General features: G+C 34.8%; 1 protein-coding gene across 2 annotated transcripts; it reads left to right on the forward strand.

Moving 5' to 3' along the window:
* The first annotated feature begins 14 nt into the window (after positions 1 to 14).
* On the forward strand, positions 15 to 19,343 carry FBXO8 (F-box protein 8). 2 transcript variants are annotated; one of them, XM_026846805.1, is made up of 6 exons: positions 15 to 102; positions 4,424 to 4,760; positions 6,953 to 7,079; positions 14,513 to 14,631; positions 16,186 to 16,382; positions 17,210 to 19,343. In XM_026846805.1, the coding sequence occupies exons 2-6, from the start codon at positions 4,432 to 4,434 to the stop codon at positions 17,395 to 17,397; spliced, it is 960 nt and encodes a 319-aa protein (XP_026702606.1). In that variant the 5' UTR covers positions 15 to 102; positions 4,424 to 4,431; the 3' UTR covers positions 17,398 to 19,343. The 2 variants fall into 2 exon arrangements, with proteins under 2 accessions (XP_026702606.1, XP_026702607.1); XM_026846806.1 differs by lacking the exon at positions 15 to 102 and adding an exon at positions 2,426 to 2,626.
* The last annotated feature ends 7,915 nt before the right edge of the window (positions 19,344 to 27,258 follow it).

Genomic DNA, 27,258 nt, shown 5'->3' on the forward strand with positions numbered 1-27,258 from the left:
GGGCAGCCGCTGTGCCTCGGGAACCGTCCGTCTATCCGCCTGGAGTGGGGTTTGAAAGGTCCGCACGTTCGGGGTATCGGCAGGCCTCGGTCACGAATACAGGTGCGATAAACGAAGCTTCAGCTTCGATAGCACCGAGGGAAGGAACGTTTTCCCGTTCGGCTAATTCTGGTCGCAAAGCAGCAGCTGTAGGGCTCGGTTCGGATAAAGTGGAAGGGGTTTATATCGAGAGGGTATGTTGTGTTCTGCTTAATTAAAGCAGAAGCCAGTACCCATCCAGCATTAATCTAGACTACATTTAGCTTTTGGTATCCTGTTCTCCTCTTAAACACTGCAAAATAATTTATTATGCAGTAACAAGGTAACATGAAGAAGATGTGATTAAAATTGAAATCAGACTCGTTGACAGATAATCAGGCAGAAACAGAGAAGCAATTAGTTATTTTCACTGTGATAGTTATTACAGCCAAGCTATCAAGAGGGTTCAGTTATTAGATAAAGTTACATAATTGGAAGTTTGAAAAAATACATTTGAGTGCCTTGCTGAATCTGGAGACTGAAAATGAATGTTCAAAATAATGTAAAAATATAGTTCTGGACACCATTACTTAAAGGGCTTTAGAAAAACAATGAGGTTACTCATCTTGTTTTATGAGTGAGTTCTCAAAGCATTTATCCTGGATTACTACAAAGCTGAAAGTAATTGCATGATGGGGAAAATAAAATCAATCTTAACAAATGGCATATAGACTGGTAAACAGCTACGCAGCCAAAAGCTTGTGGATTTCCAGCAACTGGTTCTAGAATGGTTTAAATTGTGTCTCACTTTGTTTCTTCTTTTAAATTTCTTTAGTTGATACTCTAAAACAGCATATATATAATATTTTATCCTTTTCTGCAGTGATATATTCTGTATACGTACAAGTGTATTATACAAAGGTTAGTTTCTTGAATTACTTGGTATTTTTATTCTGTCTTTGATCCACTTTCTAGTGTTAAGTAATTTAGAAGTGATTATTTTGTTGGTGGTATATAGCAGTTAGCTTTTGTGTGGGGAGAAAAAACACATGAGCTCCAACAAGAACTGTTGATATTCTTGTGAGCTCAGTATTCTTCAGTAGAATGTATTCTGTGAACAGTCACTTCTAGCTGAATATTGCAATAAAGATATTAAAATAGCAACTAAAATTTGAGTATTTGATTTAGGGCTAAGTAAGAGAACTTCGCCCTTTGTGACCACTACTGAATTCTTTACGAGTAGTGCATATAGAGCAGAAAGATAATCTGACTTTGAAGAGGTTTGAAGCTACTATAAAAGTGCCAGATTCTTACCTGATAGTGTAAAGTTCACTTGATAACTGACTGGGCACATCCTTTCTGTGAACTGTTTCTCATAATACTGCTGGTCTTTCTCATCTTGCTGGTGTATTATGATTACAAAACTTGTCACAATACAATTCCCAATTATCTTCAGAGCCTTGAATTTCCTCTTACTATTTTTTTTTTAATTATTATTTAATGCCCAAATAAGTAGTATTTTCAAAAGATGTTGGGAGTTGACAGATGTGTATAGAAATGTGGTTTTGTTATAATGATATAAACTAATGTCAGAAAAGATGTCAAAAATACTAGCAAAATAAATTCCTTGATTTGTTTTACAGATAGGTACCTCAACAAATGGATTGCTGCAACTAACAATTACACATACACAGTTTACGTAGAATAGGTTCTCTCACTGCATATTTTGTAAAATTCAAGGCTTAATATTGCAATGTTTCTACCTTTTTTTTTTTTGGCTGTTTTTTATTGTTTTAGTGGTTAAGGACTTGAAATAATAATGAGGAGTTACAAGCCCTCAGTCCTAGTTCTCTCTGCCCCTGAAACTAGTATTTTGCTGTTTAGCTATTTTATAATTTCATTTAGAGTCAATGCTATATTTTCAGGCAGATTTTGCTTTTGTTTTTACATAAAGAAAGTGTGCTGATTATATTTGTGTTGAATCTGCATGTGTATGTATACATTTACTTCTTCCAAAGCCTAAATTTTTTACATAATTGAATTGAAAGATCGTTATTATTCAGTCATTCAGATCATTTGATACCTTCCAAGAGTGAACACAGCCTCTAAATTTGGCATCTGCATATTTGAAAGTGTAATGCCTTGTTGGCAGTGTTCAGTTTACTCAGAGGTTTAAGGTCAAGAATTGTTTGAAGCCTCCCAAGATATTTAGACATATCTGTTTACTAAGTACTGTGCTTAAGTAATTAACAAGCTCATATACAGTGCCTAGCAAAATGTGAACTTTATCTTAATTGAATCCTCTAGCGTGGTGATAGGAGCCTTTTTTGAAACTTGTATTTGCTCAGAAATATTCCTTATCTGCTTTTTTTCATGCCTTAGGAAAGCCTTCTCTCCTCCTTCCAGCCCTTGGCTGTTACTGCCTACCCCCACAAACTGGTCACTGCACATCACTGCTCAGCAGGGGCAATAGCAGCAGCAGCTGGAGCAGCAGGAGTCTTGATGGGTTTATGCCTGTGGTCCCAAATGCCAGTTCTGGCACACCTGCTAGATTAATAGTGCTAGATTTTGGCGTAATGGTGCTTGGTGATCCTCCTTTGGGATGAAAGTTAGTAACTTCCTTCTCCTTGGAGAGATTTAGTTATTCAAAACCAGAAAATGGTGGCACTGAGCAACTGTAGTTCTGGGAATGTCTCTTTAAAAAAAAGTTACTGACACTTATTTTAATCTAGCTAGGCAGTGAAAAATAAAGGCAGAGTTCTTCATCTTGTGAAGAAATACATTTTGTTTACAGCTAAAAAATTTATAAATTAATTGCAAACAGCAGCATGAATTACCAAAGCCCGCTTTCATCCTTGTGTTGCCACTTTTTAAATGGCAGATTGTGGTATAGCTTCCTGTCATGAAGCAACTTTACCCATAGCTGTAAGGACTTATAAAAAAATTATTATGGTTTCAAGAAAATGGGAATACCTTCTTTATGCATAGATTCTTGCAGCCAGCTCAATGCCCTATTTATGATCTCAGTAAGACTTTTTTTTAAAAAAAAAAAAAACTTGCCTGGTATTTTGTAGCAGTTGATCATGGTTTGACTTGCCTCTGTATGATAAAAAAATTAAGCCAAATTTGTAACTACAAAAAATGAGAATAAAATAGTTAGAAATTTATGTGAATTCTTGTGTATTATTGAATTTAATATAATACACATGACTACAGTTTCTTCACAACTGTGGCTTTATCTAGAAATGAATCCTTGAACTTCCCCTGAATGGATGCTTCTTTTGTCTATTTCCATCTTGCTTATGCTTTTTCTTCTGTAATTTCTCTAATTTTTCTCCCATAATCACTCCTTTCTTTCTGCTTATATAGAACAGTTGTCATTCATTTTCAACCTTTAACGCTGTTAAAGCCCCAATTTTACTTCCCCATGATAATAGAATATACATAATTTCAAAAACATGTGAGATCCTACCAGACCAGGCCGTAAGTGTTTCTTTTTTGAAAGTCAGAATTGGGAATCTGCATGTTACTAGTATAATCACTGTGGTGATCTGTCATCGTAGCAAAGGTTGAAAAATAAGATAGATCCCCTTATATATACCAGTTGTGATAAGATTAAGACAACATTCCCACGCTGAATTAGTATGATCTATCACACTTTAATTTTTCCTCTTGGTAAGTAGAGGTGGTTTCTGAAATTTGAGTCGTGGCATTCAGAAATCTTGATAACTGACTAGCATTCAGAATCTATTCTCTTTATTACCATCTGCAGCAACATTTGACAAAAAATAGCAAACACAGTGATAAGTAAAATATAGAAGCCTTATCCTGAAGTTTTTATGCTACTGTGCAAGAAAGCTTGAAAAGATATTTTGAGTGCTCAGAAACAAGAAACTGAATCCTTAATGCATTATCATTGAAGTCGTTAAGCTTTGTCTTAATGTCAGCCACAGTGTAATTTTGTGTGCTACCCACTACTCAGGACGTTTTTGTTTCTTCTTACATTTTATAGCATTTCACTGACTCTAAATAAGCTATTTTTATTAAATTTTAAAGGAAGTCTGATGATATTTTCCAGATGTTCTGATCGTTAAGGCTTCTTGACTTGCATAAGACATAGATAATGTTTGATACTGTTTGCAGAAGCTTACTGTGAATTTTGTAACTCTTCAAGCATATAAATTTTTGAAAAAAATTTCTAGTTTTTTTTTAATTGGTTTTGTTTTCAGTATTTATTCAGTTGCTCCAGAGACAGATTACATCGTTGGCATAACTTTTTCACAAAACTCACTTTTTTCTTATTCAGATCAGTCCTACAATTTTATTTTCCCAGTGTGTGCAGAATCTGTCTTACAAATATTTATAAATAGCTGTCAACGTTTATTTTGGATTTTATGTCCGGCAGGCTCGCAGATGGGTCAGGGACTCTGGAGAGTTGCTAGGAACCAGCAACTACAACACCAAGGATACAGTGGACAAGGCTATCTTACCAGAGAACATGGTAGGAGGATAGCTTCTAACAATGTTTCCAATACAAGCCATCGCAAACAAGCCCAAGGAGGCATTGACATCTACCACCTGTTGAAGACAAGAAAATCTAAAGAACAAGAAGGATTCATTAACTTGGAAATGCTGCCACCGGAGCTTAGTTTTACCATTTTGTCATACCTGAATGCAACTGATCTCTGTCTAGCCTCATGTGTCTGGCAGGATCTTGCTAATGATGAGCTTCTTTGGCAAGGGTAAGCAAAAAGAAAAATATATATCACTTGGACATAGTAAAAATAATTACTAGATTTCAAATTATGTCTCAATATGTGCTTTTTGTCATCCTAACCTTATTAATCTTTACTAAGTTAAATGAGATATCACATAGGGAAAACATGAGTATAGTTTTAAAATGTGTTATTCTGGCTTTCTAATTACTGCCACTTATTAGTGGAGATTGCTACATACACAGGTGCGCTTGGTACAAGTATACACGTGTATTACTACACACTTGTTGTTTGATATGTCATGGGAAAAAAAGAACTTGCCTTCAATTTTTTTATTAGCTGAAAGCACATCTCAGATGTATGTATTATTACTTCTCTGAACTTCAAACAACTATCTAGCTTGAGCAAGCAAACCTATTCAGCTGAAGCACCAGGTAGAAATGGATGAGGACTCATCTACTATACTTGTCTTAAAGCAACTTAAGTGTATTTTATGGAAGATGGTGATGGAAAGGAGAAAGAAAAGGTCAGATCTGCACATGCATCAAATGGAATTTCTGCCATCTTAACAGTTGAAACACATTTATGTAACATACGCAGAGTTTGTATGTTCAGGAAATAAAGGATCATTCTATTAAAGAAACTTAAGATCAAAATTTAATTAAAAGTATTTTCTTTGATACTTGATGTTTTACAACACTAGGAAGGACTCATCAAATCATGCTTTAGAGTAGATGGTCAGTAGAACTTGTATCTTCTTTCACAACATATTCTTACCCCTTAACAGACTGTAAGTAGTATTACTGTAATAGTTGGATTATTGTTCGGGTCCTGCTTCTTTTCCTTTCATTGTGCCTTAACATCTCTTCCTTCCCTCATCTGTTTCTTTCCCCCTCAGCTTCCCTTCATATCTTGCTTTATGAACCCAGCAATAGGATAATGTAGTTATAACTTCTTAGTCACAATTGTTCTGCTGTTGAGGACTGTTGTCTTGGCAGGAAACAGGGATTCTAGTGAAGATCCTGCTAAGCTTCTAAGTTTATTTATATCAGTCTGCATTGTGTTATACTCAGTTCTTAGTATCAAAGCCACACTAAATACAAATAAACTCCCTGGAGCAAAGCATGAAGATACTAGAGCTTTTTAATTGTATGCAGTATATAGTTTTAACATACGGGGGGGAAAAAGTATGTATTTTCCTCTGAGTTCATCCTAGGCAATAGCTCGGTCATTAGTGAAATCTCCCCAAAAAAATATTTTGAAATATACACTTTGGCAGTGAAAATGTGTTCCAATTTAGCAAATTAATAAAAATCTCAATTTGCGTAATATCTGTAGACATCTTAGTCTTTAATATTCCACATTTATGCTTTGGGAAGTCCTGTGTCTGCAGTTCTGAACTTGGTTCAAATAAGACCCAGGCTCCTGCACTGAAAACAAAGTCTCTCCCATGTCCTCAGTGCCTACCTCCTGGGTCCTAAGCATTGTGCCTAATTATTTGCAAAGTAGATGTGTGGAAGCAGAACTACCTGTTCAGTAAGGAATCCAGACAACAAAGTAAGTGCCTAGGAAGTGAAAGTACAAGGTAATTTCAGATATTGTCATCAAGAAAACTGAGATGAGGGACAGAAAATGATGAAACTGAGATAAGAGTCAGGGTGGGAAAGAAGGGAAAGAAACTGAGAAGTCATGGAAGATACAGAGGGATGGGGCTGGATCAAATAATGAGGATTGGTCAAGACTGGAAAAAACACTTTTGTGGAAAAGGATAGATGGGGAAAGCAGTGAGTTAAAACCGTAATTTTGTGTATTTGTAGTATCCCACTCACTACACAATTGGGGCACAAGAGGAGAGACGCAGTTTTTGAACGTCATACTGCTGCAGAACAACTTTTCACAGTTACGCAGTGTTCAGATACTAGGAGTGCCAGAGGTCTCAGCTGTATGGATGTTGTAATGTTGCCACCTACTGGGATATGTTTTCGGATTGCACTCCAATACACCAAACCCTGTCCTAGAAGAAAAAATTAATCAAGTAATTGAAGACTTGAGCAACACTCATTCAAAAGGTGTAATAACTCAGTGTTGCAAGCAACCTATTTCTGACTTTTCCTGTAGTTTGAGTATTTGGCTTTGCAGTGTTGATTACATTTTGCTTCTGTGTAATATATGAATTACAGAAAGGAATTTTGATAATAGACTTAATTCTGTTTTCATAGGTTGTGCAAATCCACTTGGGGTCACTGTTCTATATACAATAAGAATCCTCCTCTAGGATTTTCTTTTAGAAAATTGTATATGCAGCTAGATGAGGGCAGTCTCACCTTTAATGCCAACCCTGATGAGGTAAGTGAACTGTTGCTGACAGTAATAAACAGTTAAAATAATTGTGATTGTTGTTTTATAATTATAGCCATATTAAAAGCCAAGTTTTAATAGGTGTTTGGTTTACTGTAGGAATGGTTAATACTAAGTTACAGCCCTATCCTAACCTTTTTTTGTGTATGGTACCTGTGCACATCATTTACATGGCTTGCCTCTTAAGTGCTCTGTACAGCAGTCTGACCTATGGATGCCAGAAATTCATAACCACATATTGACTTAGTTAGGATCTATACTCATTCCGAAAGAGACAATGGTGAATTTTAAAAGGATAATAATACGCTTAGATAAAATAAAATGCTCTGTAGAGTATGAGTTAGATCCCACATTAGTTAGCTAAAGCAGAATAAAATATAAAGTGTGTTACTTTAGAAGCGTACACTATGTACATACTTATTTATGTAGTGTACATAGAAGTCATACTTCTATGACAATTATGGTTTCTTGTAAGGGATTTTTAAATATTCCCACTATCAAAGTGCAAATCTTGAAATGTTCTGAAAAAGATGTACTACTGAACTATCCTAAAGATCAGTTTGATTTGATTTCTGTGGATGTTTGTTATGCATAAGCATAATACTACTTTATAGTATATAGCAACAAATATTTATTTTCAAAAAATACCCCATATCAAACTAAAATATTTCCATTTATTAATTCCTGTAGCTAACTGGAAAAGTCAGTTTCTGTTTTTGCTCTGTCACCTTTCAAAGAAGAAAAGTTTGAGAGTAGACAGCTTTTGCCTGGGAGATATGCGGTTAACGCCCAAGGGACAGAGAGAGTCTTGTGTAAAAAACCAGGCTCCTGCTTCATGTTCCCTAGGAAATAAAAGGTACACAGTACTGAACAAAAAGTAGTGTTAACTTCCTACATATATTTATGCGTATACAAGGAGGTGGTAGTTGAATAAATCCAAAGTAGGAGAAGGATTAAGAGACATGAAAAGATATATTTCTAGGAGAAAATAGTTCATGCTGCTGATATCATACAGAAAACATGAACTTGTGACCATGGTGTGAAATAAATAAATCAGTTGTATGAATCATTACAGTAATGTGATTTTGTTATAAATTCTTGCTTTATCTCATATTCTGCTTGAGGAAGAAACCCACTACTTTTATTAGTCACAAATTACAGTATTTTGTAATTTCTCCGGTAGAGCTCAGCCTTGAACTGTGATACGTGGTGCTGAGACGTCATATCAGCACTTTGGCACTTGAATGATTAGCATTGATTCAGCAGGATTTCAGTGAATTTAGTAATAAATGTAAAGCTTTTCCAATGAAACACAATATTTAGGTAACTTAAATGTGTTTTCAAGAACAAGTCAAGTTTTAATTGGTTACAGCTTTGTCCACTCAAATTTTTCTGTGTCTTTCAATTTGTTTTAACATAATTTTTCACTATCTTAGTTTATAATATGCTGTTATATTCCAACCTAATTTAAAGTACTCTTGGTAGGTTTAAAGCATTTGGAGACTTCACAAAAGGCACTGGATAAAAAACTTACTATTTTTAAAGGAAATAAAGATCTACAAATTAGAGCTACCTTATAGTATACCTGAAGTAGGTATTAAATTTATTAGGCTACACTTATTTCTTCTGGGTTCATTACATTTATATTTTACAATAGTAGTACAGTCTGCTTCAGGCCTAGTGAGACACAAGAACCTCAGGATATCTCCCAAGGGCTTCTGTTCCTCTCTCCCTGTGGAGCACCATAGCCTGGTAGGAATTATTCAGGGCCTGAGTTTCAGGAGAATTCACAAATATTATTGCTTTTATTGTTTACGAATGTGATATTGGCAGAATTATTATTATAAGGACACTGTGACTGGAATATATTATATGACATTCCACTATTACAAATTGTGTCTTCGAATTTCCTGCCAAACTCTGCTTTACATTTGATAACAGACCTGATCAAATTACTATAAAAATAGGAATACTTACAGCCACAGGAGCAAGATTCTCCAAAGGACACCGCCCATGTCATGAAAATGGGTAACCAGGCTCCACAGCAACAGCTCCAGAGCTAGCGGTGTCTCACGGGGTAGGGAAGAGCATCTACACACTTTGTGGTAGGATTCTCTGGTTAGCCATTGTTGTGTGCATGGTGTTGTGATATCTGCTGTAATTTAATGTATTGATTGTATGCATGAGCTTGCATAATTCATAGCAGGTGCTCACATTCTGCTGAAAGGATGTGCCTAATCACTTTACATGTAATCTGAAAAAAAACCCCTCCGGTGCATGTTTGATTTCTCATTATTTTTTTGTTTGTTGTTTCTGGGTTTTTTTTCATATGGCAGCACCATTGTAGCCAAGATTTTTGAACTTGGTTTTTCTTTCTTTGGGGAGAGCGGGTGGTTTAGTGTCAGTATTAACACTTGAATATGAATATTATGTTGTTTAATCTGCCTACATGGTCTCTGCTGTATTTTATCCTAAAGAGTGTATGGTGTATGTGAAATGTTTCTCATGCAGTGCTCATTTCATATCTCATATGCTTATGAGTCAGAATTTGTAAGTAACCAGAAGTTATTTCCCACTGTTTTGTATAGTGTTTCTAACTCCCTATAAAATATTTTGTCAAGTTTGTTATATGGAGTTATGCTAGGTAGTTAAAATTGTCACTGAAGGTGGAAAAAATAATCCTTTGGTCAGGAGAAAAGATCAAATTTTTGTTTCATTCTTAGTGATTCTAACTGATTCTGTTTAATAGCATTTATTTTTATGAATGTGTTGGAATCTGGACTGTACCAAAACTCTCAGACTTCAGTGAGGTCAGGATTTCCTTTACATAGCATAGTAACAGTAAAGTACAGCAAGACAGTGCTTATACTAAGCCTGGATTTCCACTCTTTTGATTGTCTCGTTCGTTGCAGCTGCCCTGAGTTTTTGCCAGGGAGGTCAGTTTTCTGACCTCTTCTTAATTATAAATGAATTGTTATCCACTTGCATAAAGCTACCTTACCTGACTTTTAATTATAGATAGTCTGTAGATGATGGAATATTTACTGTGCTGTATATTTCTAACCAAATTTTTTGAAAACATAAACTGTTTCATAGTGATCTACTAAACAAGCCAATTTTTAGAGACATTGATTTATCTGTCTGAAGAATATTAAAAGTATCTGTATGTTGTAGAGGGAAGAAGTTCTTTGTGTGATTTATCTAGAATGTTGGAATGAAACACACAGCTGAAACCTTTTGCAAACTCTCCATTAAATCAGAGAACTTTTATAACTAATAATTTACAAGATTAATTCTGCATAACATGAACTTGTGATTTCTGCCATCCTAAGTCTGTATCACTGAAAGTGTATTTTAAAGACATGTAGTGAGATACTGTTTGAAATGTATGTTCTAGGTTGTGTATATTTCTTAGGAAAAGAATCTTGAAAATTTCTATTAGAAAATATTGCATCACTACTGTATATTTTGTTCCAGAAGATGTACTATGACATATATTAAGATATTCATTTCCCTAAAAAATGGGAATAATAATACCATACAGGTATTATTTACTAATAATTTTAGAGTTACCTAGAAGCCCAAATTAAATATTGAGGCTGTACTATGACAGATACTGTATATACAGAATAAAATGACAGTCACTGCCCCAAATATTTATAGTTTATAATTAAGCTAGTATTTAAACCTGAATTCCTATATTTCTTCAGTGTTCATTTAAGAATGTTTTAATTTGGTGATCAAAATATTCTATTTTTAATACAGTACAGGCTAGAAAGAAATCGGCATTTTATGTTTTTACATATGCTTTTCCATTTTGGTAGGATTATGTATCTCACAATTATAAATCACCTGAAAATGTTAATGTTAGTATTCTACTAGTGATTTCCTTTGTCACCTTTTAAAACTATTTAAGCTACACAAATAGAGTGTGTGAAATTTGAAATTTCAAGTATTAAGTGAAATTTGTCTTTATTGACAAATGTATTTGTCATATTTTCATGCACTGCTTTTAACTAGTCATTAGGTAAAAAGCTTCATTGTCTCCCAACTCTGACTTTGCAAGCAATTCCATTTAAATATTGAGAAATCATGTATATATGTAGAAAAACAACAATTCCAAAATTTCTATTCCATTAACTTAGAATTTGATTTGTTTTGTATGCATATCTATACAGAGATGTCAGAGGCAACTACAAAAGTTTTAATGTTGACTGCTGTATCGAAATGTTCTGAAAGAACTCTTATCAGAGAAGATCAATGCAGTATTGAAACCAATAGTGAAAAAAAAACCCCAACTTTTGAATTTTAGATATCCTGTATGGATATAAATGTGAATGGAAAGGCTCTTAGGAACAGGTTGAAAGCAAGCAAGGAGTGTCAGTGCAGTAATAGAACAGGTTGGCAAAACAAGCATCATGTGACTGGTAAAAAAGGAGCAACTGTAAAAAATAGCATTGAAATACAACAAATGGCTTCTGTTGTTACTAATACTCTGTAGTTATGATTGTTATTTGGATATATAATTTAAATCAACACTTTCATACATTAAGATTTTATCCAGAGCTGTCTGAAATTGTGGTAACATTCTTGTCACAAAGGCAAAGTATCCTTAAGGCATCTTTCCTAATTCTCTAATGCTAAGAACATTATGGTGACAAGCAGGCTCCTCATATAGGTTAGGCAGACACAGAGCTACTGGAAATACTGGCTGTAATACTGTTCACCTCACTACTCTTCCACTAAATCAGAAATAGAAGAACATACCGTGTGTGCTCATCCTGCAGTATTTCCTAAGTGTTAAAATTATAACTTCAGGCCGAGTAGATAATGGCACAGATCTGCCTACCTGGCTTCAGTGAAATGTTTTCTAAGAGAGTCACCAGATGACTGATAAACAATCTTAGTGTAGATTTTAATAGTGTGTAGAACTACTTATTTCAGCTAGTATACCTGCCACCAGTGACCATTTTGGCTACCAGAAGTGATTTATTTGAAGTGTGGGTTCTGAGGGGGATTCAAAGCAGTGTTTACAGTGTTACAGAAAGCAGATTCAATGACATGCCATAAATCTTGTAAATAAATTTCATTTGTTGTGAGCCAAAGTTTAAGGACTTTAAAGAGAAATCACGTTTCTGTTCTTGCAAAGTATTTGTGATGGCTTGGGAAGAAATAAAAAGCAGCTAAAAATGATGGCATGTGCTGAAATATATTTTATATATACCCTGTTTATTTGTGAAGGAGATGAGGAGAATGAATAACAAGACTGCAGTCACAGAGAAAGATCTTGTCAAGCGTTATGTGTTGTGGGAGGAAAGAGAAGGATTTAGATAAAGACAGGGAATAAAAATGCCTTGAAAAGACTTGGTAGCCTATGAGGTAAAGATCCTACACTGACTTGAAATCTAGTCCATGAAAGAAATTACTTAATGGCATTTACTTTCACAGAAATCAACCCCTTGTCTGTCTAAAACTAGGTCTTATTTTCATGCTGCCTCATCTATGATATGCCAGGTATTTTCTGGATATGTTGCAGAAGTGTTTGTTAGATAATTGCAACAGGCATACTACTGAGACTTCCTTGCCAGCCTTCAGTATGCATTACCTTAAGCAAATAGTTATTTCTGAAGCAAATGCATAAGTCTCATTAAGTCAGGATATATGTAAAGGAGATGTCCTGCTGCTAGTCTTGTATAAATAGCAAAAATACTTGAGGAATTAACACAGTTAGTGTTCATTTTGATCTCATTTTTAGATTCCTATTTAGCTAATTCAAGAAAGTACTTAAACTTATATTGTCCATCCGTATTATGGACAAATAAATTTTACCTAATTTGGACTTAATTGCAAGCCTATAGTGCAATACATGTTTCATGATGGCCTTAAATATTTTTCTTAAAATTGGGGCCAAAAATTGCTGGGATTTTTTTTTTTTTCTTACCTATGTAAAACCTTTATATTTTTATTTATTTTATAAAACATGCTTTTAACAAAAAAAAGTATGCTGATTAACTGAATATATAAGCAAAAACTATGAACCAGTAAAAAGCTAGATAGTATTACAGGTGCTTGTTAGCTTTTCACTCATGTTATCAATATCTTGAGTATATATTCTGATTCCTTTTTTGCTTGCTGTAACTGAGACTTTGCTTTACTAATCCACTTCCATGAAACAACTTTCCAAACCTGCACGCAGTCCTTTATTTCTTTTTTTAAGCAAAATTGAAGAGCACTGGGAAGTTAGTTTATACACTGAATGACAGGTTGCCCATACATCTTTATAGGTGTAATGTAAACTAAAAAGGCAGACTTGCAAAATATTGTAAAGCTTGATTCATGAAAAAAGATTTCTGAAGTATTGTAAAGGTGATTTAGGTTGGGGTCTTGATGCATTATCCTATAAAGAAATGCACTGTGCTGCACATTTTACATTACTTCAACATTATGGTATAGTGAAGTGATACTGTACTTAAGTATTGTAACACTTCCTTGTAACAAATGCTCAGAACCACTCCCAGCCCCTGCCAAATTGAATTGAAACCAGTTGGTTAGTTATTCTCAGGTTGAGATTTTTGTTCTTGAAAAATTTTTTTAATCTATTACCTTGGTTTTGATTTCTGAGATCATACGGAAAATAGTTGTATTCTTTGGGATATTTCAATGAACAGAAAGAATCCAGAATATCACTGAAATATTTTTTTAATTAAATTTGGCATGTGTAATATAAGAAATGTGTGCTTGGCAAAGTGTGGAAAATTCTGGAAATCGTAATACGACTATAAAATATGTACAATTGTTCTATCTTTTTAAACTTTGTTAGGCACAGTGTTCTTATGTGTATGCATAGTTATATATGTTGATATTTACTTATGCTTTGAAATCAGCGTGCTTGTGTTTATTTGCATTATTACACATTTAAACAAATGCATTTGATGCATCTGTTTGAATGTGACACATCATATACATGTGAGAACGTTAATGTTTTAGTGAAAGATATTAAAGGTTTAACACATTATGGCTAAGATTTTCTTATTTACAGAAGTTATGAAATTAAAAGTTATGGTCCCTGCAGTATTTTAAATGCAATTACAAAAGTATAAAAATCAAAATACTAGTCTACACTGTAAGGAAATTATTAAAGAACCATCATGCTTGTTATGGGGTTCATAATTTTAAATTTCCTACTGTGAGTATATGTAAAATCTCAACCATAACAATAAATTATTTCTTTGTGTTTGATTTATAATTTTAGAGTGTATTGTGCATGTTCAAATGTGATTTAGAGGAAGAGGAATCATTCTGAAAAAAAAAACCCAACTAATTAGTAGGATATGTTCCTACATTACTAAATACAATATTGTTCCTAAACTTGTTGTGAAGATTAAACATATTCATACATACATGTATTTTTTTTTCCTCAGGGAGTCAACTACTTTATGTCCAAGGGCATACTAGATGATTCACCAAAAGAAATAGCTAAGTTTATCTTTTGCACAAGAACACTAAATTGGAAGAAGCTGAGAATCTACCTTGATGAAAGGTAATATGAATTTCTCCTGAGACATTTTCTATTATTTTTCATTGTACATCACCATTCAACAATGTTTTGCTTGTACTGATATAATTTTAAAGATTATAAAATGCAACTAACTAATGCTGCTGCTAAATCTGAATAGTTATTCAGTTCAAGTATTTATGTGATTGTTTCTCTTTATAAGAACACCTAAAAATAACATCTGTAACTATTAAATCTCACATCCTGTTCTTTTTTTCTGCATTTTTGAAGTTCTGGGCATAAATTGTTTTGAAGTTATAGTGAGCATTTAAGGATAATCTTTGTGCTGTATGACATTCAGATTTTCTAGGTATTTTGCTGCTGGTTTTGACTTCAGGTTTCTTTTTTTCCTATCTAGTATGGGTGTTAATCAGGAAAAGTAGTTACCACTTTCCCAAGTGATGATAGCTTTTTAACTAATGTGGAATCATCTAACCATTATTTGGTTGGCTGGTATTTCTCCTATGGAAGTTACACCCACCTCCAAAGATGCAGTGGAAGCATCCTCCTGGAACAGCATGAGCTACAGTAGGGAACACTTTCCCTGCTGTAGCATGCTTTTCTACCTCCTCAGTGCTTTTTCTTGCCCTCCAGGATACCTTTACGTTGATGTAGTGCAGTAGCAGAAGAGATGCACCAACACATTTAGGAGAAGTTGAAAGAGTAGGAGAGTAATAACTGGATCTAAATAGAAATAGCAAAGGGACAGCAGTGCTTCTGTCAGGAGTCCTCTCCTTCTCATGCTCCTCAATCTGTATCACTAAAGGAGTAAAAGAAGTCATTCTGTAGTGTTATCACCACTGACAGTCCTGCGCTGTAAAACTTCAGATTATCAAATTTTTTGGCAATAGAAAAAGTACAAAACCATTTAATGGATGAGATTGCAAGTTAATATTAGCACTGCCCATTCATCTTCCCTTCCTAAACAGAATGTAATCAGGCACTAAAAAGAAAAACTAGGTTTCTAAATGTTGAAATTTCCCCTCTTAGTACTGAAATGTTTAATAGAATAAACATATGAGAATATTCTTTGATTGACTTTTGCACATCTGTTCATGCAGGCTAGTCTGAATCCTTTAGATGTTTCTATGTTCAGTGCTTGAGAGCATCACACCCTGGTGGACTTAGACTTTAAAGGTCTAACTTTAAGGTTGGTTTTAACAGGACTCTCCTGTAACAACTTCCTCTTAGGCACCAAAGTGTGTGACACACATGAATCTATTCCCTTCACTGTCTTTTTTAATGGCTTTGTCAGACAGTTTAAAGGAAGTGAAACCTCTATGTAGACTATGATTGCATATGCATATAAAGAAACTTAGAATTCTGATTAATGTATATTTTTCTAGTATTCAGCTAGTATCATAAGTGTCAGAAGAATGTGTTTATCTTTGTGCTGTTAGTGATAATTTTCTTTGTCTTTCAGCAAAACACAAAGCTCAAACTATTCTAAAGCTTTCATTTTTATTTTTAAAAACTACATTTCCATGTTTAAACAGTTAAAAGAAACTTCTCTAATTATGTGGGATTTTATTCTACCAGGCGAGATGTTTTGGATGACCTTGTGACGCTGCACAACTTCAGAAATCAGTTCTTGCCAAATGCACTGAGAGAGTTCTTCAGACACATTCATGCTCCTGAGGAGCGTGGGGAGTACCTTGAGACTCTCATAACAAAGTTCTCTCACAGATTCTGTGCTTGTAACCCTGATTTGATGAGAGAGCTTGGCCTTAGCCCCGGTAAGCAAAAAAGAGCTTTGATTCAGTGGATCAGCCTTTATACTTCTGGATGATGCTACTGTTTATGATACATTTAAATCAGCACCTAAACAAGTATTTCTGAAAATACAAACACAACTTGGGAGGGTTCAGTATACAGACATCATCCCACTCAAGTTGAAAAAAAATCTAAAAATAACATACAGATTCTTTTCTTAGACCTACCTGATAAGTGGGGTTTATTTTCATGTTATCTTTCCTCCACCTTTGTCTGTGTTTAAACTCTGTACTGTAAACTCTGTTCCCTCTTGCAAAGACTTACACACTTAATATTTTACCTTGTGGATAGTCCCACAGTAATGAGAGGGAATTTTGGGCCTTACTCAAGTTAACAAGCATTTCTAATTGGTTGGGGGAGAGCCAGTTTTCAGCACTGGGACTGCTTACATATTTAAAGATAAGCTTTAGCAAGATGTTGGCCTTAGTTTATGAAAACTTCCAAGAATATGTTTAAATGAATGTGGCATAAAGCCCTTAGTGACTTTTGGATAAGGTAGAAATATTAAGAGTACATGCTCATTTGGCAATATGTTGACATATTAATTGAAAATTGCTATATTAAGTTTTATTTCACTGGGATACCCTTTTGAGTTATATATATAAATATATATATATATATATGTGTGTGTGTGTGTGTGTATATATATATATATATGTGTGTGTGTGTATATATAAATATAATTATAAGCACAAATAATGAAGACGATAAGGTTCTTGATCAAGGAACAGTAATTTTAATGATCACAATTTCCTTTTTAGAATTGTTTTATTTATTCTCTCTTGTCTAGATGCAGTTTATGTACTATGTTACTCTTTGATTCTACTTTCCATTGATCTAACAAGCCCTCACGTGAAGAACAAAATGTCAAAGAGGGAGTTCATCCGAAATACACGACGAGCGGCACAGAATATTAGTGAAGATTTTGTAGGGCACCTTTATGACAACATCTACCTTATTGGCCATGTGGCTGCCTAAAAGCACAATTTGCTAGCACTTAAAACTTGTAATTTACAAAAACTACATCAGTTCAAGAAATTAATTATTTTGTAGAGATGGGGGTTATTTTAGTGCTGGTCATTCTAACCTCTGTATGCAATCAAAGTTTGTGTGTGTATGTGTAAACTACCTTTTCTATCTATTTACTGTTGGAACAGAAGGATTTGGAGATCTGTTTTTCATAATTTTTTTAGTTTTGCACAAAACAATTCCATTAGTCTGACACAGCCATTTATGAATGTTAAACTGACATTACAGTCTAAGCTGACAAAGTGGTGAATTTGTGCGTTAGATCTGCTTGAAACTTTAATAAGTTCATTCTTTTTAGACTACCATGTAATGTGTATATATTTAACTAAAGAGATTTATAATCATGATTATTTTATTGTAAAATATTTTAACTAAAATTTCTCCTTTTATCTCTTAAAATAGTGTTGTACTTCTTTCTTTTGCATTTTCTTACAGTGCTGACTACCTCAGATACAAAAGTTAGAGAAACATTATTCTGAATACTACGATAAAGTTTATTCTAGTAGATTACAGAACACTTGTAAAATATCTAAGATGATATTTAATATTCTCTTGACTAACTGAATTAGCACATTGGCAATCTGCCTTTCACTCAATTTTGAAGAAGATTACAGCCTCTATTTTAGGTGAACCCTGATGTCGTACAGGGATAGCCTAGGTAAATTGTACAGATTACATAGAGCTAACCTATACCACAGACACTAGTTATTTGGATCATAGGACAAAAAGCATCTATTTAGCACAGTGAACAAGGAACAATCTCAGCAGGGTGCATGGTAGGGGTAGCTAATGTGTTGCAGCTTTCAGCTGCTTCCCTCGGTCTAGAACTGTCAATGATGGAAGTGCCGAGGCAAGTATGTACCAGATGACTCATTGCTAAAGCTGTTACAAACTGACTGTGCAAGATCCAAGCCGTGACTGTGCAGGATTGGAGAGCTGTTTCAGACTCAGATACTGAATTACTCTCTAAATCTGTCATAGAGCTAGATTTTAAATAGTTCTAAATGTATGAAAATACTTCAAAAATGGTTTTGGTCGGATTGTGTCTTACATTTTCTGAAGCCTGTAGGCTATTAGCAGTACAACTGCCGTGCATGTGCAGGAATTGAATGAGGATTTGCCTGGTTTTTGTTCAGATGACTCATAGAGCAGTACTTTTCTTAAATTGACATAATATGTAGTTGAAATCAGAGCTGTTCCTGATTATGTTTGTTTACATAATACTGAGCTATTGCTAGCATCTGGATTCATCATGGTAACAAGTAGATTTATCCTTTTTCCCTACCACACCATGAGGTGAGGTAGGAAGATATTCTTAGTTCTATTTTACAGATTAATATGATTTTTTTATGTAGGAAGCCTATGGCAAAGCCAGGAATTGAATGCAGGTCATACTCCTCACAGACACGCACTATGCCCACACTGCTGCTTTCCATTTGGCACCTAGGGGGTGTTACATTTGTCTTAGATATGAGAAGATGACAGTAACAGTCCACATAAGGTCCACATAAATGACAGGGATTAAAAAAATGTAGCTACTGCTGCTATTTCAAGTGTTAGTACATTTTGTTTGTAGCTCTGGTCCACATGCAAAAATGCAGCCAGAAAAAGTTGTATTTTTTTATTATGTTACCTTTAAGTGTAAATGCAATTTGTATTTGTGTACTGTACACAGCCAAAGCCAGGAGCCAGCAATAAATGCAGCCATCCTCCAGACAGGTTTTATAATATCACTCCCCTCTCTTTGGATAACTTCTCATTACTTCATCCAGTGTCATTTCATGTATTTCAGAAAGCTCAAGGATGCATTTTGCAGTAGTCAATTGATCTCAAACACAAATAAAGGGTATATGGTACACTGAGGAGCTTTGAAGGCACAGGTATCTGGTCCTGTTAAAAAAAGAACAGAACAAAACAAAAAAGAACCACAAACCCAAAAAGTTGGAAAACCTTTAATATAATCTGTAAAACCAGCAAGAAAGGGTATGTATCTCTGTCTTCCTCAGTGATCTTACATGAAGACTGCAGAATATGGCTTTCTAGAAAACACTTCTCAGAAGTTCTACACTTAAAGAGAAGAATTCCCTGAACTTTGAAATTACAACTGATCTTATTGGGAAATGTTTTCATCTCAAACCACAAATGCAGAGCGAGGCCAGATTCTCTTCTGACTGGTATTCATGTTGATACTAGTGATAATGGTTTTAATTTTGCATTGTTACAAGAGTACAATTATTAATCTTCGTTTCTCTTAATTTCCAGTTATCCTCAGTTCCCATCCTCAAGCAAATACAGAACAAAGCCTCCAAGCAGACAGAACATGCATTTTTCTGGAATAGATGAGTACATCTATTAACAAGGTTTAGAAAGTTCAAGGCCAGTGTAACAGCCAAGAATATAAATTACAGGCAAGATGGTGTGGTTAAAGTTTCCATAAGACACAAGTCCAGGGGAAAAGAAAAAAACCCCAAACCATAATCACATACAGATATCAGCATCTGATCTTCAGAACAGGATTTTGAACAGTGTTAGATGGTTAGCACCCAACTCACACAGTACATTATATTACTAACTCAGAGTGGAACAGAAAACAGCAAACACAGCACTCCAAGTGTGAATTCCCTTAGAGGTAACCAAGAAACAAAACCTGACAATAGATGTTTCTTCTATGCCTTTTTGTTTTGAAGTTTGAGTCTTGCCTCCAGAGTGTCAGAGAAGCAATTGTTTGCATTTTAAAAATCTCAAATTTTCATGAAGGTAGGCAATTTTCTGTCTTAAAAGAAAAAGAATCTTAAGCGGGTGTAACAATACTCTTGCAAAGTGAGAAAGATAAAGTATGAATTCTTTCAGTCATCCTCCAAAATCCCTCTAAAAACTTAAGTTTTGGGCAGTGTCTTCCATGCACTACTGGTGTCTCCATGTGCATTTTAAAAAAAATAGTGATACTTCATTGATCCAGGTGTCACTAAATGATGTGGAAATAGTTACTTGATCAGACTTAGATAGAGGATCCAAAGCCTAAATATATGAGCATAATCATACTCATAACTGCAGAATGATTCTGGAGTTACTGTGTTTCCACCATTGCATGTCATTTGAATTTGACCGTGTAATGTTGCCTTCATGCTAACTGTATGCAGCACTGGAGGAAGAAATGAGCCTACAGCCCATCCCCCTGCAAACGCTAGTTATTCTGGTCCTAAAAGACACTGAAGTTGTGTTCTGAATGGCCATTTCTGAAATTTTGCTAACTTTAGCATACACAGATGTGACAGGACAACTGTTCTTTGTTCATGTAGGGGAAATGAGTGTACCTGTGTCCATATAAAGTGTCACATAATACAGCTCATTTTTGCCTGTATTCTGAGGCTCTCATTGCATTTATTCAAGGAATATGGCATATATTACATAGTCACATGCTTTAGTTTTAGACGGTGTCTGATACTCTACGTATTTTCTCAAAACTATTTTTGTCTCGAATACTTTCCATTCATACTCTAAACAACAGTTTTATACAGCTTTGGCTTTTCAAAATAAATCAAAGCTGCTTCAACATATAAAAGCCCAAACAATTGTAAGTTAGAGACACATTTGTCAATTTTGAAGTGGGCAAAAAATTAGCATTCAGGAAAAAAAAAAATTCAATTTGTTCTCTTTAACCTTTCCCTCCCACCCCTCACACAGGAAAAAGAAAAATTATAAACAGTTTCAAAATACAGATTTAGGAAAATAAACTGGCTAGCTGTGCAAATAAATGTTAGTATTTCTTCTTCGGTATGCTGCAGTTTATTAATGTTCCTTACATAAACAGATTTATCAACAGGAATTACTTTTTTGAAGTGGTAATAGTTTTGTTCTCTGTGTAATGTTGTCATTGTGCAATCCAACATTTTTTATAGTTCCGTTTTTTAGAAAACAATTATTACATTACTTTAAGTACTTAAGCAAAATTGAGGTATACCTACCTGATCATGTTAAAATGTCAAAATAACAATATTAAGCATTCAGAAAAGTCAGATTTACTTGCCTTATATTGGGACTGGGATTTTTTTTATTTTCACATATTTCATGTAAGTATCAAAACTAATAAGCATTGAGGCTGATGACTTGTTCTCTGCCGTTATAAAATCCACCATTCTAATCTCAAAAGCACTATTAAAACAGACAAAGGACAGACTTAAAGGATTTCCTGTGTCTCCCATAGGCACATTATGGTTTCTATTAGCCTTAAAGAGAAATAATATACAAATTTTTATAATCTACATATAATGGTGATTTTAGCAAGATAAAAGTTTATGTGATCTTCTAATATTATTTATCAGATGTTAAAAGTTAAGACTTACCAGAAGATGCATGTAATTAAATCATAACCAGATAGCTAGGATTAGTTACAGAAATGAACGTGTATGTAAAAAGCTTCAAAAGAGATCACGTTGCTCCTTCATCACTTCAGTGGTTTTGCTGACAATGAAGTTAGTAAATTTGCAGTTTTCCTTTCTTATTCATACAAACAAGCTTAGAGAAGAGATGGCTTAGAAAATACTTACACAGAATACTTCCATTCCTTATGTGAAATTTTCTTGTATTAAAAAGGAACTTTCTTTATTTGCTTTATAATTTTAAAAAGAAAAAAACCTACAATTCATTGAAAGAATGAAGAAGCTCTAATTTTCAGCTGTGTGGCTCACTCATAGCACCTAATACAGAAATGAACATAATGCACTTCTCAGATTTCTAGCAATCCAACAAATGTATTATTTTTTAAGCTTAAAAGTACTACTTTTGAGTATGTGTGTGTGACAGAAATCAAGCATATTTATGTGAAAGCAACATGGTCAGGATAACAGTTCTTTTCAGAAAGAGTATTCATTTGTAAAAGTTAGCTTTCTTCTTGGCAGTGTTGGAGAGGAATGTTGCATTTAATTTAAAATGATTAATGAGATTTTGTCAGACTCCCTGCCTTTACCACCACTGCAGTTTGTCAGCACAACAACCTGGGAAACCAGGACGCCACTCTGTCGCCCAAAACAGTTTTCCAGGAAAAAATAAACCTGACTAACTAGTGCCAGGTACATGTCAATGGTATTGTCTTTCAGCTGTTGAAAGTTTAACTCTAAGTTGGGACATTTACACATTCTGAGGAAGTGAACCTCATCCATTATTTCAACAGTCTGGTTTTGACAGTGGATACCAGTATAAACTTAAGTTTTCAGAGCAGGCATAGCCTTTACTTTTAACCTATGGAAAAACCTATAATCCATGAAGATGAGAAATTCTTTACAAGGAAAAAAAAATATGAAGGCGTGTTCAGGTAAGTTTTTCTGGAGAAAGACCATCTATGCAACCTGTCTCGTTTTTGGCTGTGTTCCATTAGGAGGATCTGAGCCCTACACATGCAGATAGGCTGTCGAGTGGCAAGGAATGCTCTGTTGGACTCAAGGCAGACGCATCTATGTGCACACATATGCTAATAGCCAAAACCTAACAAGTTGGCAATACTTTTCATATGTAACCATGATATAAGAAAATGAGCAGTTCTTTTGAAATGTAAGGTAGATACTGAAACTTATTTATGGTTTGTCTTTTCACTTTCCTTATGGAACTTTATTCTGTTGGACTACAGCTTGCACACTGTGTTCTCCTTACACATGAAATACACAAAAACTGAAAAGAATAATTTAATTTCAAAAGCAGCCTTCCTCTTCAAAAAAAACCATGTCTGCCTGTGCTGCACAAGTCTTTCTGCAGTCACATAACCCGGTATCAACAAACTGACCTTTCATTCACTCCTGTGGACTGCTTTATACATCAGTTCTGTCCACTGACTCAGCCAGCCAAAAATCCTGTGATGCTCCACAGAGATGTAGACAGTGAAAGAGACTTAAGTACTGCTCTGCTACACCAGGCGGAACACACTCCTTATGGGGTATGATGACACAGGTAGTATTTGCATGACCTTTATCTTAGCTTTTCTTAGGTGTTTAAAAAAGTATTTTCACAACTGCTCTTTCCCTGTATTCATATCCAGAATTCAGACTAATTGTCATAATTACATGTAATGCAACTGAATTTAAATATATTTTTATAACTGGAGAACTTCTTAAGCTTACCTGCCATCTGCGACATTAATCACCTGCAGGGCAAAGCAAGCAAGGAAATCACAGAAATGTTTTAGAAGTGCCTTCCTCAGTGTGCTTCTTAGTGACAATCAAGATCCTATGGTTTTTCACATTAAATATAACTTCTTATTTCTATATTCCACTTGGGAATTTATATCAATAAATCTATTTGTTACTGTTCTGTGCTGTCTAAAATCTGACAGTACTGCTTCTGATTTGTAGTAGCAAAAACTAGTTTTGTTGGGTGTTTGTTTTTCCCTGGCATAGTAGCAGCATTTACAGTAGATGCACAACATTCATCTGTCAAAGTAAAAATATGATAAAGCTTTAATCTTTTTTCCCTATGTATATATGTATGTATTTCCCTACGTTTAGATATGTAATAAAATACAGGAGTCACATAATTAACAATCAGCTTTTAAAAAAAAAAAAAAATCACCTTTTTAAAAATAAATGTTTTTATACATTATTTCCTTTTCTTGGTATTAAGTTCACAATGGACATTGTGCTGCACAACATATACTGAAAATCACAGCACTTGAAGGCCTTGTTTGAAGATTTAAATGGTACATAGATATTGTGCTGACTTCCTACATAAAGTAATTTTATTTAAAATCATAAAGACTCTGAAATGTATTGAGAATTCTTTTAAATTAGTAATATTTAGTAATACTAAGTTAAATTGTTAAACATAAATCAAGATTTATGGTCTGGGTCTAAAGATACAAATGAGTAAAACGGGAGGAAAGAAAAAAAAATTCTATGATAAGTCCTTTCACTAAAGGTTTCATCAAAACGAAAATCTTGTTAGTTTTAATGCAGAATGAGGCAGAAGTTTTGAAGAGGTGAGATTAGTGGTTTCTGTAAGAGGATACTTGGTCCCAGCCATATTCATACCTCCTTCTTTGCTGCGATGACATAACAGCCTTCCTGGACTGTCCAACAGGTCTCCTCTTCACAGCTGTCTGCAGAAAGACTGAGGAGAGTCTTCCTTTGCAGCCTGCTTTTCTCTTCCCCCCCAAATTAGTAAATGGACTGTGTGTAATCTTGTTATTTTTAAAATATAAAGTGTTCTCTGTAATTTTTTAACACTGCTTAAATAACAGAAAGAAATGATCAGTAAAGATGTACTCTCAGTGAATGCCAGTGTTTTTTAAGTACAGACAGTTCTATTATACAAAAGAAACAGAAAAGGAAACCCATGTTGCCAGCCATACAGCTTTATGTCAATAACTTTAATTTCATAATTATTCCAAAATCGTCCTCATATTAATTCCACAAATGCTGATTAACGATCTTTATTCTATTGTGGAAGTTGTTCATACTTGAACTAAGCAGAATTTTACACAGAATATGAGAAAACATTTGGAGAGGCTTATCTGCATTATCCTTACAACACATCTAACAAGATACACCCTAGTAGAATTCTGGCTCCACCACTGTCAAAACCAAGTCAATAACTCCCAGGAGTAGAATCAGGATGTCATTACAGCTTGAAAGAAGCAAAAGTTTAGAAGTGTCTTTCTTTAATGCCTTACCTTCTGACAGACCCATGGTCTTAGCACACTGTTAGAGCTGATAAAGCTGATCACTGTGTTACCAATTGCAACTTACCAGTATTCTCAAACCTTTTTGGCTAATCTCAATAAAGAAGAAAAACAAGAACAGGTTGACTCTCTGGAGACTTTGTGCTTACAAGTAGTGCAAGTAATACTGCTACTTAATACAAGTAATGCTTTAATCAAAAAACATTTAACCTCAGAGAAAAGAGGTAAAATTCAGTGCCCATGATGCATAGGAGATCTGTGGAATAAATAGGAGAGTTCCACCTCTACACACATAGCAGAATATTGGTCTAAAAGTAAAGGTGTCTCAGTTTTATTAAACTTAATTTTCTCAAGCAGTGATTAAAGTGCCCTTTTGGTTTCACCCTCTTTCTCAGGGTACAGGTGTATCACATAATCTAGCAAAGGAGAATTTGTGTGTTCATAGGCTGGTGAATAGTAATCTGTCTGCTCTGGCTGGCACTTCTCACAGTCAGTCTTTGGTGAGTCAGTAGCATTGTCTTTAGCAGTAAGATGTTCCAGAAAGAGATCTGTCACTTGCCATATCATAAAGTTTAGAAGGTATGCTCAAAGGCTGAAAAAAGCCAGGTTGGTTGGTTGGTTGGGGTTTTTACACTGTCAGGTATGTGTATTGTATACTTCACTCCCCCTTTCCTCTTTCACTTTCTTCATTTTCAAAAAAAAAGGTTGTTTATATAACTCTTAACAATCCTTTATCTTGGAAAAGGAAGGGAAAAAAGACTGTGAATCTTGGAAGGTAAAAGAAATGTATGAGCTTTCACAGTTTTTCTGTAACATTAAAATACCGTTGCTGGGGCTGCCAGGAATTTTTGTGAATATAAGACTGTGAGCTTCATGTAAACCCAAACTAATCCACTGATACCTGAGAGCAGAAGAGAGTCACCTTCCAATTAGTGTCCCAGAAGGTTAGAATGTGGAATTGGTGTTACCATGCTTACAAAAATATCACTTACACTGAAGATATTAAATATTTATAAAATCTTCACCTCATATTTTAATTATTGTTATTTATTTCATGTACTATTTTAACTGGAAATGTCCCTCATTGGGTCAGTCTCCTGCAGATCAAGACAAATTTCCATGAAAGGGCTCCATAATAAATAACATTGCTATGGAAAACATCAGGTTCACAAGAATAAAGCTTTGACTGATGAAGCTCCCACTTATATAGTGACAAGCATAAATTGTCATATAAAAATGAAAATGGCCTTAATCAAGTGAGTGATCTAATCTGTTTTAAACACTAGTCCTTAATAGGGAGAGCTCTTAGATGTAAGCAGGTAAATTCTGCTGACAATACACATTTTTAAACATGTGCTTTTAAGTTTATGAGAAGCCAATGAAAATTAATTTCCATACTATTTATGTCTGTAAGACCCAGCCAGTTTGGAAGGTCAGCACCAAAACCCACTCTCCTGACATGAGCAGTATTTATCTCAGGCTTCTTATATGTTTTCTTTTAACAGATGACAACTATGTGAGTTGAAAGTGAGTTTAATATCAAGTTTCTTCTTGACAGGGAAACTTGCACAGCAAATGCAGTAATTGCAACAAAAGAAAAGTGCAGTCACAAGGTCTTTCCTCAGCAAAACTAACACTCTTGTCCCCAGTTTTACAAGCTTGTTTGACAGGTTTCACCACTTGGGAAAATCTCCCCTTGATACACTCTGCAAAACACAGTTTATGCTCTCTTGGCATCATTCCCCCACCAGGTCAGAGCAGCCCAGGGCTTTCCTCTTATGTTGTCATGATCCAGAAGAGGCCACATCATGGCAACATAAGAGCAACAACCCACCTTTTCTGCAGCACCCACCACTTCTCTGTTTCAGTGAAACTCCTAATTTACACCAGCTCAGAATCTGCCCTTCTCTTTTAAGTCCTGAAATTTGCTTTACTCCTACCTTGATATGTAACTATTCTCTACATTACTGGGATGTCTCAGACCTGTCGTGCTCTTTGTGCTGTGGATCCCTAGTTCACACGTGTCCTTCTGCAAGCACTCAGTCTCAAGCAACTCAGTCTCAGAAAGCGAGGGCACAAACTCCATGCTGTGCAGAGCTGTTTTGATAACAAGACCATAAAAAAAAAAAAAAAAAAAAAAAAAA

Source organism: Athene cunicularia (genome assembly GCF_003259725.1).
Source record: "Athene cunicularia isolate RWA chromosome 4 unlocalized genomic scaffold, athCun1 chr4_part1, whole genome shotgun sequence".
In the NCBI taxonomy this organism is placed as follows: Eukaryota; Metazoa; Chordata; class Aves; order Strigiformes; family Strigidae; genus Athene; species Athene cunicularia.

Coding starts and splice junctions, on each gene's coding strand:
- FBXO8 (XM_026846805.1), top strand. CDS start 4,432: ATGGGTCAGGGACTCTGGAGAGTTGCTAGGAACCAGCAACTACAACAC. Junction 7,080..14,512: donor TTAATGCCAACCCTGATGAG/GTAAGTGAACTG, acceptor TTTTTTCCTCAG/GGAGTCAACTACTTTATGTC. Junction 14,632..16,185: donor AGAATCTACCTTGATGAAAG/GTAATATGAATT, acceptor TTATTCTACCAG/GCGAGATGTTTTGGATGACC.